This window comes from Pristiophorus japonicus, chromosome 14, assembly GCF_044704955.1.
Source record: "Pristiophorus japonicus isolate sPriJap1 chromosome 14, sPriJap1.hap1, whole genome shotgun sequence".
In the NCBI taxonomy this organism is placed as follows: Eukaryota; Metazoa; Chordata; class Chondrichthyes; family Pristiophoridae; genus Pristiophorus; species Pristiophorus japonicus.
Genome location: NC_091990.1, coordinates 20,822,445 through 20,842,020, shown reverse-complemented (window position 1 = coordinate 20,842,020; position 19,576 = coordinate 20,822,445). Strand labels below are relative to the sequence as shown.

Genomic DNA, 19,576 nt, shown 5'->3' with positions numbered 1-19,576 from the left:
CCGCTCCTCATCTCTCTTCCCCCCCCCGCTCCTCATCCTCTCTTCCCCCCCCGCTCCTCATCTCTCTTCCCCCCCGCTCCTCATCTCTCTTCCCCCCCGCTCCTCATCTCTCTTCCCCCCCGCTCCTCATCTCTCTTCCCCCCGCTCCTCATCTCTCTTCCCCCCCGCTCCTCATCTCTTCCCCCCCCGCTCCTCATCTCTCTTCCCCCCCGCTCCTCATCTCTCTTCCCCCCCGCTCCTCATCTCTCTTCCCCCCCGCTCCTCATCTCTCTTCCCCCCCGCTCCTCATCTCTCTTCCCCCCCGCTCCTCATCTCTCTTCCCCCCCGCTCCTCATCTCTCTTCCCCCCCGCTCCTCATCTCTCTTCCCCCCCGCTCCTCATCTCTCTTCCCCCCCGCTCCTCATCTCTCTTCCCCCCCGCTCCTCATCTCTCTTCCCCCCCGCTCCTCATCTCTCTTCCCCCCCGCTCCTCATCTCTCTTCCCCCCCGCTCCTCATCTCTCTTCCCCCCCGCTCCTCATCTCTCTTCCCCCCCGCTCCTCATCTCTCTTCCCCCCCGCTCCTCATCTCTCTTCCCCCCCGCTCCTCATCTCTCTTCCCCCCCGCTCCTCATCTCTCTTCCCCCCCGCTCCTCATCTCTCTTCCCCCCCGCTCCTCATCTCTCTTCCCCCCCGCTCCTCATCTCTCTTCCCCCCCGCTCCTCATCTCTCTTCCCCCCCGCTCCTCATCTCTCTTCCCCCCCGCTCCTCATCTCTCTTCCCCCCCGCTCCTCATCTCTCTTCCCCCCCGCTCCTCATCTCTCTTCCCCCCCGCTCCTCATCTCTCTTCCCCCCCGCTCCTCATCTCTCTTCCCCCCCGCTCCTCATCTCTCTTCTCCCCCCCTCCTCATCTCTCTTCTCCCCCCCTCCTCATCTCTCTTGCCCCCTCCCCCCTCCTCATCTCTCTTGCCCCCTCCCCCCTCCTCATCTCTCTTGCCCCCTCCCCCCATCTCATCTCTCTTGCCCCCTCCCTCCCCGGTCTCCTCATCTCTCTTCCCTCCCTCCTCCCGTCCTCGTCTCTCTTCCCCCCCCCCCCCCCCCCCCCCCCCCTTGTCTCTCTTCCTCCCCCCTCCACTCCTCTTCATCTCTCCACCAAGACTGTAGATTGAGAAACTTTTGCAGGTCTGTGGGGAAAGAGCAGGGAGAGTGGGAATAATTGGATAGCTCTTTCCAAGATGGGCCGAATGGCGGCCTCCTGCGTTGTATGATATTGAAATCCAAATACATTGCCTGATGGTGGGAAAGCAGGGTGGGAGGGTAGGAAGGTTTGTAAGATGGTGAATATGGAGCTTAAAAAGGACGAGAGGAAAGTTCAAAGGTCAGTGTGCGACCTCTATCATGTGTGCTTGCCCCATGCGTTCCAGCATATTTTAGGTTCCCAATATTGACGACCAACAAATAAATATGTTCATGAAAGAACGAATAATGCTTTTATAATGAAAGAAAGTTCTGATCTTGTTTTAATCTGGTTAGGACGGCGTTCTGGATCTGCTCCAGGAACTGCGAGGGATGACGATGACCCTGAAGTTGCTGCAGGTAACCTTTCCCACATTGAAACTGCAGGTGGTCCCATTCCCTTTGTTTCTTTGGAAAGTGCCATGGAACATCTCTGTAACAATCGCCCGCCTCTGTCCCGCCTCAGCTCATCTGCTGCTGAAACCCTCATCCAAGCCTTTGTTACCTCCAGACTCAATAATTCCAATGCCCTCCTGGCCAGCCTCCCACCCTCCATAAATCGTGCCTGCAGTCAGAAAGTTGTGGATTCAAGCACCTCTCCTGTGACTTGAGCCCATAATCCAGGCTGACACTCCCAGTCTTTCAGATGAGACGTTAAACCGAGTCTGCTCTCTCCGGTGGATGTAAACTATCCCATGGCACTATTTTGAAGAAGATCAGGGGAGTTATCCCCGGTGTCCTGGCCAATATTTATCCCTCAAATATTTATCCCTCAACCAACATAACAAAAACAGATTATCTGGTCATTACCACATTGCTGTTTGTGGGAGCTTGCTGTGCATAAATTGGCTGCCGCGTTTCCTACTTTACAACAGTGATTGCACTTCAAAAGGTACTTCATTGGCTGTAAAGCGCTTTTGGGGCGTTTTGAGGTTGTGAAAGGCGTTATGTAAATGCAAGGCTTCTTCTTTCAAACCCCAATTCCATTTTCTACAGGAAATTGGCCGAGATCAGTGAATCTTCTTGGACAGTGGGGGTAGGGAATGTACGGGGTGGAAGCACGAAAGTAGAATACATAATGTTCAAAATCACCAACTGTATAAAGATGGAAACAGTTAAATCGGGGCTTTGGACCAGATCCCATTCTGTATCGCTAACACATGTTCAGTTCCCACTTCCGAAGCCACGGTGCTTTCATTTCTGCCAAAAACTGATGGGATAAACATTTTTTTTTTTCTGGCTGTAACACTCTTAAATGAGTTTGGACATTAATCCATAACAGTAAAAAAAACCTGTCCCCGATTTAACATAGCGAGTAATCTCTTAGACACACGGAGATAACTGTTGTGGGATGTGCAAGGTTACCAGTTGGTGCAGTTGAGGGTCAAGGTCGTCATTGGGGCAGTGCAGAGGCACCTTTAACCTGCGCTCGCTTCCGAAAACCCGAGCTGACACGGGTCGCAAAAAAAAGTGGGAAAGGTTTTCCAGTCATGGGTCTTAATGAAGGCATCTCCAACTCTCCCTCTCCGCCCCGGCATTCCCGCTACGGAGCAACTTTCAGTTGCAAAGCGTGAAGGGTTGATGCAGAGCGGAAATGATTTGGCAGAGATTAGTATTATGAACAGTATCCCACAAGCCAAAAGTTATACAGACTTGGCCCAGCGGAGCCTAAAGCCATGGATCAAAGGATTCCTTCCACAGCCCGGCTGAAACTATTCTCTCCTCATGAAATCATCTGCACCCACACCATCGATGCAGGAATGTGTAGCAGTGATGTGTGAGGTGCTCACCCGGAACAAGGGCCCTTGGAGTTCCGCCAAGATGGCCTCCCTCTCTCAGCTGGTTTCTGACATCCCGCCAGCATGCCTGGATTCACAATAAGATGTTCATCTTGCTCTTCCTTTGACCTGTTTGTCATCGCTTCCATTTTCCTCCCTCCCTCTCCTGAAGATGTCAATCTATGTTGGCATGGTTCCATGGGCAGCTCTCCAGCCACTGAGCGCCAATTCTTCATGTGGGGGCCAAGAATGCAAGAGTGTGCAAACTAGTCAACCAGGGGGGTTACGAAGTTAGCCCTAAAGATGACTTCCCCTGAACGTCCTTGTGTGCACACCTTTGAGCAGAGATCACTGGATAGCCTGCAGGCGTGGCAGTGCTGGCAATTTACTCCCTCCTTCTTTCTCTCTTCGCTCTCTGCTCTCGCTTACTCTCTCTCCTTTGTCGCTCTCTCTCCTTTCTTGCGCTCTCTCTCTCTCTCTCTCTCTCTCTCTCTCTCTCTTTCCTTTCTCTCTCCTTCGCGCTCCCCTCCCCTTTGCGCTCCCTCTCCTCTTTCTCCCACTCTCACGCCCTCCCCCTCCCCCTCCCGCTCCACCGTCACTCTTTCTTCCTGTTCTCTCTTTCTTTCTGGTACCTCATTCTCCATGTCCCTTCAGTCACTATCCCAGAATACACAGAAAACCAGTGAAGGACGGGCTCTTGCAGGAAGTACCCGTGTGTGAGAATCCCGCTGCTCATTGTGCAGTTTCCGTGGACTCTGGAAATCCTGTCGATCAGGCAGTCGCAAGAATTCTTTGTCTACCTCTTTCACTAGCAATCTCTATAAAGGTGGGTGGACTGGACCATCTTGTATGTCCAGATTGATGACGGCAGTATAACTGAACTGTGGGTATGTCTGAGTCCCTGGTGTTGGAGTCTCCAGGATGGAGATTAATCTGGACATGGCTGCGATCAAACCCCAGGAGACAAATCATAGGGGTGTTAAAAATATATATATTTTCAATTTCTTTTAACACTTTCATTTATTCGTTATAAAAATATTGGAGATGGCAGGCAGAAAGCCATTTTGCTGGGCAAGCCAGTTGGAGGTGGGAGGTCATGTGATGATACCTCCAGGAATATGTCCAACCAGAGTTGGCAACCCTACCTCGTGTGTGTAAATGTTGTGATGTTGTTCACATCCCATCCCAGTGAACGAGATCGCATCCAATTGGTTTGTTGAACTTGGTAAGATCTTTTACGTAAATCTGAATGTTGTACTTGCATCTGCTACTTACTACAGCGCCAGTGTGTCGGACCAGGAGTTATCTGAATTGATTTGGACCTCCCTCTTTTTCTTCCACCAGAGTACAAGAATCGGGATGTCTGTAAACGCAATCCGTAAGCACAGCACAGATGAGGAAGTCATCACGCTGGCTAAAATCCTCATCAAAAACTGGAAGAAGCTTCTCGGTAAGACAAAGCCGTGTTCAGTGCAGGGACCCAACTGTTGTAGGTATAGTTTATGTACCAAAATAAGCCTCACCCTGAAAACAATAACAAATCCGTGTTGGAAATGTCCTTTCCCCATCACATAGCTTGGTACGACTAGAGACAGTAATATGTTTGCTAATTCACTTCATTTATTATTGATGAAACATTCATTTTAAACACCCGATACAACGTCAGCCTTGCATCTAATCACTCACGTGCGTGGATTGGATAAGGACCCGTGAAGGAGGCTTCTCCAAGCCGTGGCTCAGTGGGTAGCACTTTCGCCTCTGAGTCAGAAGGTTGTGGGTCCAAGTCCAACTCCAGCTCCAGAGACTTGGGCACAAAATTCTCGGCTGACACTCCAGCGCAGTACTGAGCGAGTGCTGCACTGTTGGGGGGTGCAGTGTTTCGGATGTGACATTAAACTGAGGTCCCATCTGCCCTCTCAGGTGGACGTAAAAGATCTCATTGTACTATCTGAAGAACAGGTGAGTTCTCCCCGGTGTTCTGGCCAATATTTATCCATTAACTAACTTCACTGAAACAGATTATCTTTTTATTATCATGTTGCAGTTTGTGGGATGTTGCTGTGTGCAAATTGGCTGCCGTGTTTCCTACATTCCAACCCTGACTACACTCCAAAAGTACAACCTCAGGTTGTCCAAAGGCACTTTACAGCCAATGAAGTACATTTGAGATGGAGTCATTATTGTAATGTAGGAAATGTGGCGGCCAATTTTGCGTACAGCCCACAAATAGCAATGTGATGATGACGAGGTGATCTGTTTTTTTTCGCGGTGTTTGATGGCATTACCGAAATGTTTAGAACATTAAGCCAAGGTTCCATCCCGTGAGTTCAGGTGGATGTTGAAGACCCCATGGTACTATTCGAAGGAATGCAGACCGTTCTCCCAGCGTCCTGGCCAACATTCCTCCCTTGACCAACACCAACACAGATTCACTGGTTATTAATTTCGCTCTTGTTTGCATGACATTGCTGTGTGAAAAATGGCTGCCATGCTTGTCTACGAAACAATGAATATAGACTAAAATAATTTATTGTATATAAAGCATTTTCAGATGTTTATGAGATTGATGAGGTGCTATATAAATGCAATTTAAAAAAAAAAAAATCCATCATTCCCTGGAAGGTCGTGCCTCCTGTTGCCATTATTGTCAAACTGTTTAATTACGAGGAGAGGTTGCATAGACTAGGTTTGCAATTCCTTTGAGTATAGAAGAGTATGGGCTGATCTAATGGAGGTGTTTAAAATGATTAAAGAATTACATAGGATTACATACATAGGATATACCGCACAGAAACAGGTCATTCGGCCCAACCAGTCTATACCGGCGTTTATGCTCCACTTGAGTTTTCTCATCTAAATCTATCTACATAACCCTCTATTCCCCTTCTCCCTCATATGCTTGTCTAGCCTCCCCTTAAATGCATCGATACTATTCACTTGCACCACTCCGAGTTCCACATTATCACCTCTCTCTGAGTAAATAAGTTTTTTCTGAATTCCCTATTGGATTTCTGAGTGACTATTTTATATTGATGGCCTCTAGTTATGCTCTTCCCCACAAGTGGAAACATTCTCTCTGTATCCACTCTATCAACATGTTTCAGAATTTTAAAGATCTCTGTTAGGTCACCCCTGTGCCTTTTTTCAAGAGAAAAGAGACCCAACCTGTTCATCCTTTCCTGATATGTATACCCTCGCATTTCTGGTATTATAAGGTGGATGAATTAATTGTGCAAATAGATGTTAATAAATATGATGTGATTGGGATTACGGAGACGTGGCTCCAGGATGATCAGGGCTGGGAACTCAACATTCAGGGGTATTCAACATTCAGGAAGGATAGAATAAAAGGAAAAGGAGGTGGGGTAGCATTGTTGGTTAAAGAGGAGATTAATGCAATAGTTAGGAAAGACATTAGCTTGGATGATGTGGAATCTATATGGGTAGAGCTGCAGAACACCAAAGGGCAAAAAACGTTAGTAGGAGTTGTGTACAGACCTCCAAACAGTAATAGGGATGTTGGGGAGGGCATCAAACAGGAAATTAAGGGTGCATGCAATAAAGGTGTAGCAGTTATAATGGGTGACTTTAATATGCACATAGATTGGGCTAGCCAAACTGGAAGCAATACGGTGGAGGAGGATTTCCTGGAGTGCATAAGGGATGGTTTTCTAGACCAATATGTTGAGGAACCAACTAGGGGGGAGGCCATCTTAGACTGGGTGTTGTGTAATGAGAGAGGATTAATTAGCAATCTCATTGTGCGAGGCCCCTTGGGGAAGAGTGACCATAATATGGTGGATTTCTGCATTAGGATGGAGAATGAAACAGTAAATTCAGAGACCATGGTCCAGAACTTAAAGAAGGGTAACTTTGAAGGTATGAGGCGTGAATTGGCTAGGATAGATTGGCGAATGATACTTAGGGGGTTGACTGTGGATGGGCAATGGTAGACATTTAGAGACCGCATGAATGAATTACAACAATTGTACATTCCTGTCTGGCGTAAAAATAAAAAAGGTAAGGTGGCTCAACCGTGGCTATCTAGGGAAATCAGGGATAGTATTAAAGCCAAGGAAGTGGCATACAAATTGGCCAGAAATAGCAGCGAACCTGGGGACTGGGAGAAATTTAGAACTCAGCAGAGGAGGACAAAGGGTTTGATTAGGGCAGGGAAAATGGAGTACGAGAAGAAGCTTGCAGGGAACATTAAGGTGGATTGCAAAAGTTTCTATAGGTATGTAAAGAGAAAAAGGTTAGTAAAGACAAACGTAGGTCCCCTGCAGTCAGAATCAGGGGAAGTCATAACGGGGAACAAAGAAATGGCAGACCAATTGAACAAGTACTTTGGTTCGGTATTCACTAAGGAGGATACAAACAACCTTCCGGATATAAAAGGGGTCAGAGGGTCTAGTAAGGAGGGGGTACTAAGGGAAATCTTTATTAGTCGGGAAATTGTGTTGGGGAAATTGATGGGATTGAAGGCCGATAAATCCCCAGGGCCTGATGGACTGCATCCCAGAGTACTTAAGGAGGTGGCCTTGGAAATAGCGGATGCATTGACAGTCATTTTCCAACATTCCATTGACTCTGGATCAGTTCCTATGGAGTGGAGGGTAGCCAATGTAACCCCACTTTTTAAAAAAAAAGGAGGGAGAGAAAACAGGGAATTATAGACCGGTCAGTCTGACCTCAGTAGTGGGTAAAATGATGGAATCAATTATTAAGGATGTCATAGCAGTGCATCTGGAAAATGGTGACATGATAGGTCCAAGTCAGCATGGATTTGTGAAAGGGAAATCATGCTTGACAAATCTTCTGGAATTTTTTGAGGATGTTTCCAGTAAAGTGGACAAAGGAGAACCAGTTGATGTGGTATATTTGGACTTTCAGAAGGCTTTCGACAAGGTCCCACACAAGAGATTAATGTGCAAAGTTAAAGCACATGGGATTGGAGGTAGTGTGCTGACGTGGATTGAGAACTGGTTGTCAGACAGGAAGCAAAGAGTAGGAGTAAACGGGTACTTTTCAGAATGGCAGGCAGTGACTAGTGGGGTGCCGCAAGGTTCTGTGCTGGGGCCCCAGCTGTTTACATTGTACATTAATGATTTAGACGAGGGGATTAAATGCAGTATCTCCAAATTTGCGGATGACACTAAGTTGGGTGGCAGTGTGAGCTGCGAGGAGGATGCTATGAGGCTGCAGAGTGACTTGGATAGGTTAGGTGAGTGGGCAAATGCATGGCAGATGAAGTATAATGTGGATAAATGTGAGGTTATCCACTTTGGTGGTAAAAACAGAGAGACAGACTATTATCTGAATGGTGACAGATTAGGAAAAGGGAAGGTGCAACGAGACCTGGGTGTCATGGTACATCAGTCATTGAAGGTTAGCATGCAGGTACAGCAGGCGGTTAAGAAAGCAAATGGCATGTTGGCCTTCATAGCGAGGGGATTTGAATACAGGGGCAGGGAGGTGTTGCTACAGTTGTACAGGGCCTTGGTGAGGCCACACCTGGAGTATTGTGTACAGTTTTGGTCTCCTAACTTGAGGAAGGACATTCTTGCTATTGAGGGAGTGCAGCGAAGATTCCCGGGATGGCGGGACTGACCTATCAAGAAAGACTGGATCAACTGGGCTTGTATTCACTGGAGTTCAGAAGAATGAGAGGGGACCTCATAGAAACGTTTAAAATTCTGACGGGTTTAGACAGGTTAAATGCAGGAAGAATGTTCCCAATGTTGGGGAAGTCCAGAACCAGGGGTCACAGTCTGAGGATAAGGGGTAAGCCATTTAGGACCGAGATGAGGAGAAACTTCTTCACCCAGAGAGTGGTGAACCTGTGGAATTCTCTACCACAGAAAGTAGTTGAGGCCAATTCACTAAATATATTCAAAAGGGAGTTAGATGAAGTCCTTACTACTCGGGGGATCAAGGGTTATGGCGAGAAAGCAGGAAGGGGGTACTGAAGTTTCATGTTCAGCCATGAACTCATTGAATGGCGGTGCAGGCTAGAAGGGCTGAATGGCCTGCTCCTGCACCTATTTTCTATGTTTCTATGTTTCTATCCTTGTAAATCTTTTCTGCACCCTCTCCAGTGCCTCAATAGCCTTCGTTTTATAATATAGCGATCAGAACTATATGGAGTACTGTAGCGTGGTCTAACCAAGGTTCGATACAAGTTTAGCATAACTTCCCTTCAATTTCAATTCGTTACCTCGAGAAATAAACCCTAGTGCTTGGTTTGCTTTTTTTAACGGCCTTGCTAACCTGTGGTGCAACCTTTAGTGATTTATGTATTTGTGCTCCGAGATCCCTCTGTTCCTCTACCGCACCTAGACTCTGGCTTGCCAAGTCATAAAGAGTTGATTGGGTAGCTAGAGAGAAACTATTTCCTCTGGCTGGGGTGGGGGCGGAAGTCCAGACCAAGGGAGAAAAATATTAAAGTTAGGATTGATGTCAGGAAGCACTTCTTCACATAGAGTAGTGGAAAATGGGAACTCCATCCTTCCCTCCAAAAAAGCTGTTGAAGCTGGGGGTCAAACTGGAAATTTCAAAATTAAGATCAATGGATTTTTGTTAGGCATGGGTATTAAAAATTACGGAACAAAAGCGGGTAGATGGAGTTAACATACAGATCAGCAGTGATCGAAATTGAATGGCAGAACAGGCTTGAGGGGCTGAATGGCCTCCTCCTGCTCCTATGTATCCAGCTATTTTGTGAATGTCCCTCATAAGAACATGAGAAATAGGAGCAAGAGTAGGTCATTTGGCCCCTCGAGCCTGCTCCGCCATTTAATATCATGGCTAATCTGATCATGGACTCAGCTCCACTTCCTTCAGCTCCCAATAGCCCTTTATCCCGTATTACTCAAAAATCTATCTCTGCCTTAAATATATTCAATGACCCAGCCTCCACAGCTCTCTGGGACAGAGAATTCCACAGATTTACAACCTTCTGAGAGAAGAAATTCTTCCTCATCTCCGTTTTAAATGGGCGGCCCCTTATTCTGAGACTATTACCTCATAGTTTTAGATGCCCCTATCAGTGGAAATATCCTCTTTGCATCCACCTTGTCGAGCCCCCTCATTATCTTATATGTTTTGATACGATCACCTCTCATTCTTCTGAATTCCAATGAATATAGGCCCAACCTACTCGACCTATCTTCATAAGTCAACCCCTCATCCCCGGAATCAACCTAGTGAACCTTCTCGGAACAGCCTCCAATGCAAGTATATCCTTCCTTAAATAGGGAGACCAAAACTGTAATGCTTTTGCCTCCACATCCCTCCCTGAACAGATCATTCCAAACTCTTTCAGTAATTGTGCACCTCCTCTCCATAAGTTTTACTTTGTCTTGTCATGGCTTTTGTCACATTTTTTTCTATCAACATTTTGCAATGTCAACTGTCATGATGCAGTTGCAGGTTCTATCCACTAGGTGGCTCTTGAATGAGTTTCTGAAGCTTCTATCTCTCAATTCTGTTGCTATGGGCCCAAATTTGCCCAGGAGTTGCTCCATTGTTTTTGGAGCAACTTGATTTTTCTGGAGTCTCTTTAAAAATCCCCATCCTGCACATTTAATTTGAGCCAGTGTAAGTGAGTGAGTTGGGATTTTTTTAGTTTATTTTTTTTTAAAGGGGGCGTTACCAGCCACCTATGCCTGTTTTGGCCAGTTTGGACAGCCAATAGTTGCTCCAAACTAACTTAGGCCAGTGTATGTGGCCACTTGTGGCCGCACAGAAAACCCTTGGGGAGAATTAAGAAATCAGCACAGGTAGCCAGAGATAGGAGGGGTAAGGGAAGCGGAGAGGACCTTGCAAAGCAGTAAACACCTTCACAACAACATTCAAGAAGCATAAAAACAATCGAAGCTTAAGTTCTACCTTCCTAACTCGGCCCTCCGAGGGACTTGACATCTCTCCGAGGGACTTGACTTCTCTCCAGGGAAGGCAGCGGCCAGCCTGTGCAGCAGGCCACTCGGCCAGGGATAGGGGCGGCACTCTGGATTTAATTGGCTGTCTCTTACAGCTAGGTCACAGCCAGAACCTTTAGCTATGCTTCGTTGGAAATGGAGGAATCATACCTCTCCCGTCCACTGAGTCATCAAGCATGTTGAAACTTAATCAGTGTTGGGTCATAACAATTTGACGTGCCCACACAAAATGCAACGTTCCCTCCACACTGCTGCCTGCTAGCCCACATTTTATCAGGAGGTGCTGTTGAAGAAATATCATATGTTATCGGGTCGTCCCTTTGGCCAGGGATAGGGGCGGTAAGCATCGGGTCCCGCTCACAGCCTGCAGGACGTGCTGGGAGAGCGAGGAGCTATTGCGCATGCGCGCAGACTCCGCTGCGCATGCGGACAGCTGCCGGCACTGTTTTCGACGCAGGGCTGTAGCTCCGCCACCCACTCCACTATATACGCCGCGCCAGGACCCGGGACACCCAGCAGAGCGGCTGAGTAAATTTTTTGCCGCCGTTTTGAGTGCGCAAAGTCGGCGTGTCTCAGGTGAGTGCGCCAGAAAAAGGGGTTGGGGAAATTTGGGCCCTATATCCTGTGCATAAAAAAACAACTTTATATTCATCAATTGGTTGTAGGGAAGACCTCTAGTCTGTCTTAAATTTACTTCTTGCTTATGTAACGGATTGTACTGATTTAATAAAGGCTCACTGTAACCACCAAGAAGGAACCAAGATGTATCTCAAATGTTTTTTCCCTTTCAGCCTCAGAAATTGATCACAAGACTGAGAAACGACCAGAAAAAGAGGGTGAGAAGAAAGACAAGCCATCAGCAATATCAGCAGTGTCCCTAGCACCCCGAAAACATTCAAAAGAGAAATATGTGGAGAGGTAAGGGAATAGGTTATCATCCTGCACAGTACTGGAATGATCTCATTAAAGCAGCATGGTACATGGATCGGTAACCAGACTTAAAATAATTGGGAAAAGAGCTAGAGGGAAAATGAGAATTATTTTTCATGCAGAGGGTTGTTAAGATCTGAAACGCACTACCTGAAAGGGTGGTGAAATCAGATTCCACAGGAACTTTCAAAAGGTAATTGGACATGTACTTGAAAAGAACTAATTTGCAGGATTATGGGGAGAAAGCTGCGGTGTGGGATTAAATTTGACAGCTCTTTCAAAGAGCCGGCACAGACACGACAGGCCGAATTGCCCCCTTCTGTGCTGTAAGATTATATGATTCTAATGTCTTGAGCATGTTCTTAAGTAAAAGCTTTCCACAGGCTGGAGCACTGGAAAAAATGATCTTCCTAGCACTGTGTAATTTTAACATTAATTCAATACAATTGTTGTACCTTCAGCAGTCTACATAACATAAGAAATAGGAGTAGGCATCACGGCCCCTTGAGCCTGCACCGCCATTCAATAAGATCATGGCTCAACATCTACATCATATCCAGTTTCCTGCCCTATCCCTATATCTCCTGATTCCCTTAGCGGCCAAAAATATATCGATCTCAGTTGAGGCCCTAAGCTCCGTAATTCCCTCGATAAACCCCTCTGCCTCTCTATATCTCCTCCTATAAGATGCTCCTTAAAACCTACTTCCGTGACCAAGCCCCTTTCCGAATACCTCCTTTATGTGGCTTGGTGTCAAATTTCGTTAATGCTTCTATGAAGCACCTTGAGACGTTTTACTACATCAAAGGCGCTATACAAATGCAACGTGTTGCTGTACTAGTTTTAATCCTGGTACCAGATTTAGAGCAATGTGAACTGGCAGCGTGGAGTTCTACTGCTGGCTCTGCATTTCTCAGTTGAAACAGTTTTAGCGAAATGGGGAGCTGAATGTGGAACTAATTTAAATCAATGGTTGGAAAATCATGCATAGCGCGAATCTGAACTTTGAAAATGTGCTTCTGATAGGCAAGGGTCCCCAAAGTAGCAAGAAATCAGAAACTTAGCCCTGTTGTATCTCATTGGACAAATTCTACTCCTTCTCGATGACTTCCTAGGAGGGAGGTTGCTGGCTCTTGGGTGTCAGTGGGCGCCTCTTGCCATGATCCGTTAAACTGAGGCCCCAACTGCCCCCTCAGGTGGACATAAAAGATCCATGACACTATTTTGAAGAAGAGCAGGGGGGTTCTCGCTCGTGTCCTGGGCCAATATTTATCCCGCAACCAACATCGCAGAAATATTATTATCTGTTCTTGTAGGAGCTTATTGTGCGCAAATTGGCTGTCACGATTCCTACATGAGAACAGTGACTGCACTTTAAAAACACTTCATTGGCTGTAAAGCACTTTGTGAGGTTTGAAAGATGCTACATAAATGCAAGTATTTCTTTCCTCTTTACTTCTTGTGCTAGATCATGAGATGACCATGCAACTGTTGGGGCCATGACTGTACCCATGGTAACTGCCTGGTACGGCTAAAGGGATCAAGGGGTATGGAGAGAAAGCAGGAATGAGGTACTAAAGTTGCATGATCAACCATGATCATATTGAATGGTGGTGCAGTCTCGAAGGGCTGAAAGGCCTACTCCTGCACCTATTTTCTATGTTTCTGTGTTGCGCCTATTTTCTCTCAGGCTGTTATTTGAGTGGGGATGTTGGTTTTTAATTCAGAATTCCAACATTCACAGTTTAGCTCTGATTTTGTTATGTGGCTGAGTGTACATTTGAATGGAGCTAAGATACAGATCAGATATGGAGCGATCCCACCAATAGTTTTGATTTGTGGTTTTGATTTCTAGGCAAGATTCGCTCAGCTCCAAGTCCTCGCCAACAGGCTCACCCGTGTCCAGGAAGAACTCCACGGATGGAAAACGGGACCGACACAGGTGGGATAATGACTGTTAACCCTTTACCGTCCTGCGGATGAGTTACCTCATCCAGGTACAATTGGCATCCTGGGACCACTGATGAGATAGTTAACCATTCTGGTTTAATGCATTAGAAACACAGGAGCAGGAGCAGGCCATTCAGCCCCTCGATCCTGTTTTGCCATTCAGTTAGATCATAGTGAGTGTAACGTAGCCAAGTTTGCTGACGATACAAAGATGGGAGGAAAAGCAATGTGTGAGGAGGACACACAAAATCTGCAAAAGGTCATAGACAGGCTAAGTAAGTGGGCAAAAATTTGGCAGGTGGAGTATAATGTTGGAAAGTGTGAGGTCAAAATCAAAGAGCAAGTTATTATTTAAATGGAGAAAGATTGCAAAGTGCTGCAGTTCAGCGGGACCTGGGAGTCCTTGTGTAGCGATCTCGGTCTTGAAAATATAAATTGTCCCCTAGCACCTACAGCCTTTTGGGGGAGAGACTTGTAGATTTCTACTACCCTTTGTGTGAAAAGCGCCTCCTGGTTTCACGCACAGAATAGAATGCTTACAGCCTGGAAAGAGGCCGTTTGGCCCGTCGAACCTGTGCCGGCTCTCTGCAAGAGCACCTCGGCTAGACCCACTCCCCCGCAAATTGTTTTCTTTCCGGTACTTATCTAATTCCTTTTTGAAAGCTGTCATTGAGCCACCACCCAGTGTATTCCAGACCTAACCACTCGCTGTGTAAAAACATTTTGTCTTGTGTCGTATTTGGTTCTTTGGCCAGTCGTGTTAAATCTGTGTCCTCTTGTTCTCGACCCTTCTGCCAATGGGAACAGTTTCTCTCTATCTACTCTGTCCAGACCCCTCATGATCTTGAACACCTCTATCAAATCTCTTCTCAATCTTCTCTGCTCCAAGGAGAACAACCCCAGTTTCTCCAGTCTATCCACGTAACTGAAGTCCCTCATCCTTGGGATCATTCTCGTAAATCTTTTCTGCACCCTCTCTATGGCCTTCACATCCTTCCTAAAGTGCTGTGTCCAGAATTGGACACAATACTCCAGTTGAGGCCGAACCAGTGTTTTATAAAGGTTCATCATAAATTTTGCACTCTATACCTCTATTCATGAAGCTCAGGATCCCGTATGCTTTTTTAACCGCTTTCTCAACCTGCCCTGCCACCTTCAACGATTTATGCACACATACCCCCGGGTCTCTCTGTTCATGCACCCACTTTAGGATTGTACCTTTTAGTTTATACTGCCTCTCCTCATTCTTTCGACCAAAATGTATCACTTCACACTTTACTGCGTTAACTTTCATCTACCACATGTCCGCCCATTCCACCAGCCTATGTCCTCTTGAAGTCTATCACTATCCTCCTCACTGTTCACTATACTTCCAAGGTTTGTCCTAAATGGCCTGGCTCTAATTTAAAGATTATGTCCCCATAACATCTGAGGTTGACTTGATTTTAAATCTGCAAAGTATTTGTTTATACAGAGGGTAATCAACAGCTGGCAATGGTTCCCAGGAAGGGTGGTTGAGTCCTGCACACTGCACGTACTGAAGAAACAGTAATTACTGGCCGAGATTGGAGGGTCAGCACGGGTCAGCCCACACTGCGATATGTGTGTGCGCTCGGTCTGTGCAGCAGAGCTGGTCTGCATTTAGTCTTGGGTAATCCTTGCCACTGGACCAAGACCTAGCTCTGTCAAGCCCGTGTGGTGGCTGATGTACAACGGCCACCATACGTTAAAAAAATCCAAGCACAGGCATCTTCCACCCTTCAGGATGTAGTTCGGGATCTGGAATATTAGGTCCTTCATTGAAACACCTGTGAACTCATCCCTTTTTGGCGTGGAAGCAAATCATCCTCGCTTCGAGGGACTGCCTATGAGGGTGATGATGACGATGGTTAAAGGCATTAGTGTTTGACTAACTCGATTGAGTTCTTTGATGGAGGGTTGATGAGGGTCGTGTGATTGATGACGTGTATATGGAATTTCAAAAGGCGTTTGACAAAGTACCACATAATAGACTTGTTAGCAAAATGAAAGCCCATGGGATTAAAGGGACAGTGGTAGTGTGGATACAAAATTGGATCAGGGACAGAAAGCTGAGAGTAGTGGTGAACGATTGTATTTCAGACTGAAGGGAATTATACAGTGGTGTTCCCCAGGGGTCAGTATTAGGACCACTGCCCTTTTTGATATATATTAAAATGACCTGGACTTGGGTATACAGAGCATAATTTCAAAGCTTGCAGATGACACAAAACTTGGAAATGTCGTATACAATGAGGAGGATAGTAACAGAATTCAGTAGGACATTGACAGACCGGTGCAATGGCCAGACAAATGGCAGGTGCAATTTAATGCAGAGAATTGTAAAGTGATTCATTTTGGTAGGAAGGATGAGGAGAGCCAATATAAATGGTATCATTTTAAAGGGGGTGCATGGACAGAGAGACATGGGAAAGTATGTACACAAATCTTTGAAGGTGACAGGACAAGTTGAGAAGGCTGGTTTTTTTTTTAAAGAAGCATCTGGGATCCATTTGGCATTATTAGAGGCAGAGTACTAAAGCAAGGAAGTTCTGCTTTATAAAACATTGGTTAAGCCTCAGCTGGAGTATTGTGTTCAATTCTGGGCACCATACTTTAGGAAGGCTGTCAAGGCCTTAGAGAGGGTGCAGAAGAGATTTACTGGAATGGTACCAGGGATGAGGAACTTCAGTTATGTGGAGAGACTGGAGAAGCTAGGGCTGTTCTCCTTAGAGCAGAGATGTTTAAGAGAAGTTTTGAAAAGAGATGTTCAAAATCACGAATGGTTTTGCTAGAGTAAGTAAGAAGAAACTGTTTCCAGTAGCAGAAGGGTCGATAACCAGAGGACACAGATTTAAGAGGATTGGCAAATAAAACCGAGGCGACGTGAGGAATCATTTTTTCACACCGTGAGTTGTTGTGATCTGGAACGCACGGTCTGAGAGGGTGCTGGAAGCAGATTCAATAGTAACATTCAAAAAGGAATTGGAAAACTTACAGTGCTATGTTGAAAGAGCAGGGGAGTGGGACTAATTGGATAGCTCTATCAAAGTGCCGGCACAGGCTTGGTGGGCCTTCTGTGCTGTATCATTCCATGATTCTAGGATCTTCAGACTTTTATCACAAATGCATTATAGAGCTGGTTGTCAACTCATCAAAGGGTGTTTGTTTTTGGAAAGTTCCTTCTCCCTTTGAGTTGGGATGAGGCAAAGCATTGAAGACTTTTTAATGAAGAAAAACAAATTGAACATGTGGGTAAATTCACTGGTCCTGCACTCTCAACAATGAGACATACTGAATGAGAGAGAGAGAGAGAGAGAGAGAGAGTTCTATCTCCAACCATGCTCCTTTTGTTGAATTTACTCAATGGTGCATTGGCTAAAACTAGGAGAAAATCAAGTTTTAAGAGTGAGAATAGGAAGTTAAGGTGCAGAAAAGAAGTGAGGTGTTTGGAAATACTTAGTACAAGAAGGTTTCTTTCTGGTGTTTGATGCTGTAATTATGGGAGACTGCCATTTAACAGCATTTTCTGGCTGAAGATTTTTTAAAAATAATTGACCCATTGGAGTAAATTACTCTTTAACCACGAGATCATAGTTTGGTTCGGATGAAGGCCATTTGAATTTGCCTCTCCAGAACGCCCATCCTCTCATCTCCCCAATACAATATCTAGCAATTTCCTAAATGCATGTGCAGCAGTTGCATAGACTGGAGTTATACTATCCTCCGATTCCAAAGGAAGTCTCTGATTTAGGACAAACTCGTACCAAAAGCAGGCAACACAAGTAAAAGTCAAACCGCAAGCAATAAAATTTGCTGAACCTTCGGGAGCGCTAGGTATCCAAAATGGACAATGTTTGCAAGTACCTTGTTGCTGAGCTGTGCAAGTGGAGGTCATCCACATCCTGCCACTTACCTGGTCTTTCGGAAAACAGTACCGGAAAAATATCAATTCTGGAGTCATACCATCGCTTGTCTGTTGCTCTGAAGGGTAAACTGTTAATGACGCACAAGTGGCAGTATAACTGCAGCCTTATTCGTACTCCCTTGAGAGTTTTGTTAAGAAATGGTTCTGATGCTTTGCAGGAGTGACTCCTCAAGCTCTATGTCACCAACGACTCTCTCACCTGCACCCAGAAAGAACTCCACAGACAAAGAGGAAAGGTAGGGCAGGCTTGTTGCTTTATCAAAGGGACAGAGTCCCCCTGAGGTATTATTTGGCAAACCTCTATTTTTCTTTTAATGAAGGAATGGCACAATGATGCAAATATTGTTGAAACACACCATGACTTCCATTATGCATGACTTCCACAGAGATGACCGTGATGTATGGCTTTTATTCCCCCATGCAGGGAAAACAACATTTGTCAAAAGCTCTTTTATATCACGAGTGTATGCTTTTAATCTATTGCAAACCGAAGGCATTTAAAAAAAAAAAAAAATATATATATATATATATTATATAAAAACAAACTAAAGTTGTGGGCAATTAAGTTTTATTCCCTGCAATATTGCTGAGGTGTAGGCTTTCTCTGCCTTCTCCATTTAAATGAAAGTGCCAATTGTTTCTTGTTTTTATTCATGGATTGTGGCAATTCATTATTCCAGTCCCCTTACTTTCATAAAAGTTTGCTGATGCATCTCGATGCTAACTAGTTCTGCTTCTCCCAGCATATGGTCTGTATGTGTAAATAGAAAACCAAATGCTTAACATCTGCGAAAAAAAAATTCTGCTGATTTAGTTTACTGACTCGTTTCCAGGATTTATTGGTGATTTGCATGTGCAAGCAGCCATTTCCCTCTGCCCTCAACCCCCATCTATCCCGTTGGCACTAACTTGTATTGGGGTAGGGTACCACGGGCACTGATAACCCCTCTGGCTGCTCTTTACATGTGAGCTTAGACAGTGAGTGTTGATGGGGGCAGTTGAGGCAAAACTGATCTTGCCCTCACTTGAAGTGTCAGGCGTCACTGGACAGTAATCTCTTGCCTAACGTCTCGGAGAAAGAAAGTGAGATGTCCATTTATAGAGCATCTTATCAGATCTCTCAGAAGCATCTTAAAGTGCCCCACATACAACAACAACTTGGATTTATATAGTACCTTAAACGTAGTTAAATGTCCCAAAACGCTTCATGGGAGTGTAATCAGACAATTGTCACTGAGCCAAAGAACGAGATATTAGGACAGGTGACTAGAAGCTTGGTCAAAGAGGTAGGTTTTAAGGAGCTGCTTAAAGGAGGAGAGAGAGAGGTTTACGATGGGAATTCCAGAGCTTGGGGCATAGGTGGCTGAAGGTACGGCCTTCAGCGGTTCGGGGAAGGAAGTGCGATATGCTCAAGAGAATTACATAGGCCAACTGTGCCCCTAGCTCAAGCATTGCTGAAATAAGCAATTTCTGAAGGAAACTGGAAGTCCTCTGGCCTTATGGCACCATTCCACATCAGGGCATGCATTGACCTGCCTAGTCCCTTCAGCAAGAAGCCATCAGGAGAGCTTGGCAGCCATATTGTTAACATAGGAACAGAAGTGGGCCACTCAGTCCCTTGAGCCTGTTCCGCCATTCAATTAGATCGTGACTGATCAAACCGATGAAATGACCTAGTTTTGAAAATTTGGCAATGGTTGAATCAAAGAAAGAAGCATTAAAGGAGGAAGACGAGGAGATGATGAGGGCCGAAGTTGCCCCTTAAGGGCTGTTACCACCACAAATCGGCGGCCACGCAATTTCTACCCCCATCTGTTCAG

At 45.6% G+C, this 19,576-nt stretch overlaps 1 protein-coding gene across 2 annotated transcripts in view; it reads left to right on the top strand.

The window, feature by feature from the left end:
* The window catches only part of LOC139279770 (transcription elongation factor A protein 3-like), a 47,456-nt gene that overhangs the window by 1,962 nt on the left and 25,918 nt on the right, over positions 1-19,576 (top strand). Inside the window, exons 2-6 of one of the 2 annotated variants that reach the window (XM_070898971.1) lie at positions 1,510-1,572; positions 4,335-4,440; positions 11,722-11,848; positions 13,716-13,802; positions 17,915-17,992. In XM_070898971.1, the coding sequence (XP_070755072.1) occupies positions 1,510-1,572; positions 4,335-4,440; positions 11,722-11,848; positions 13,716-13,802; positions 17,915-17,992 (461 nt within the window). The remainder of the gene's footprint in view (positions 1-1,509; positions 1,573-4,334; positions 4,441-11,721; positions 11,849-13,715; positions 13,803-17,914; positions 17,993-19,576) is intronic. The other variant, XM_070898972.1, reaches the window with a different exon arrangement.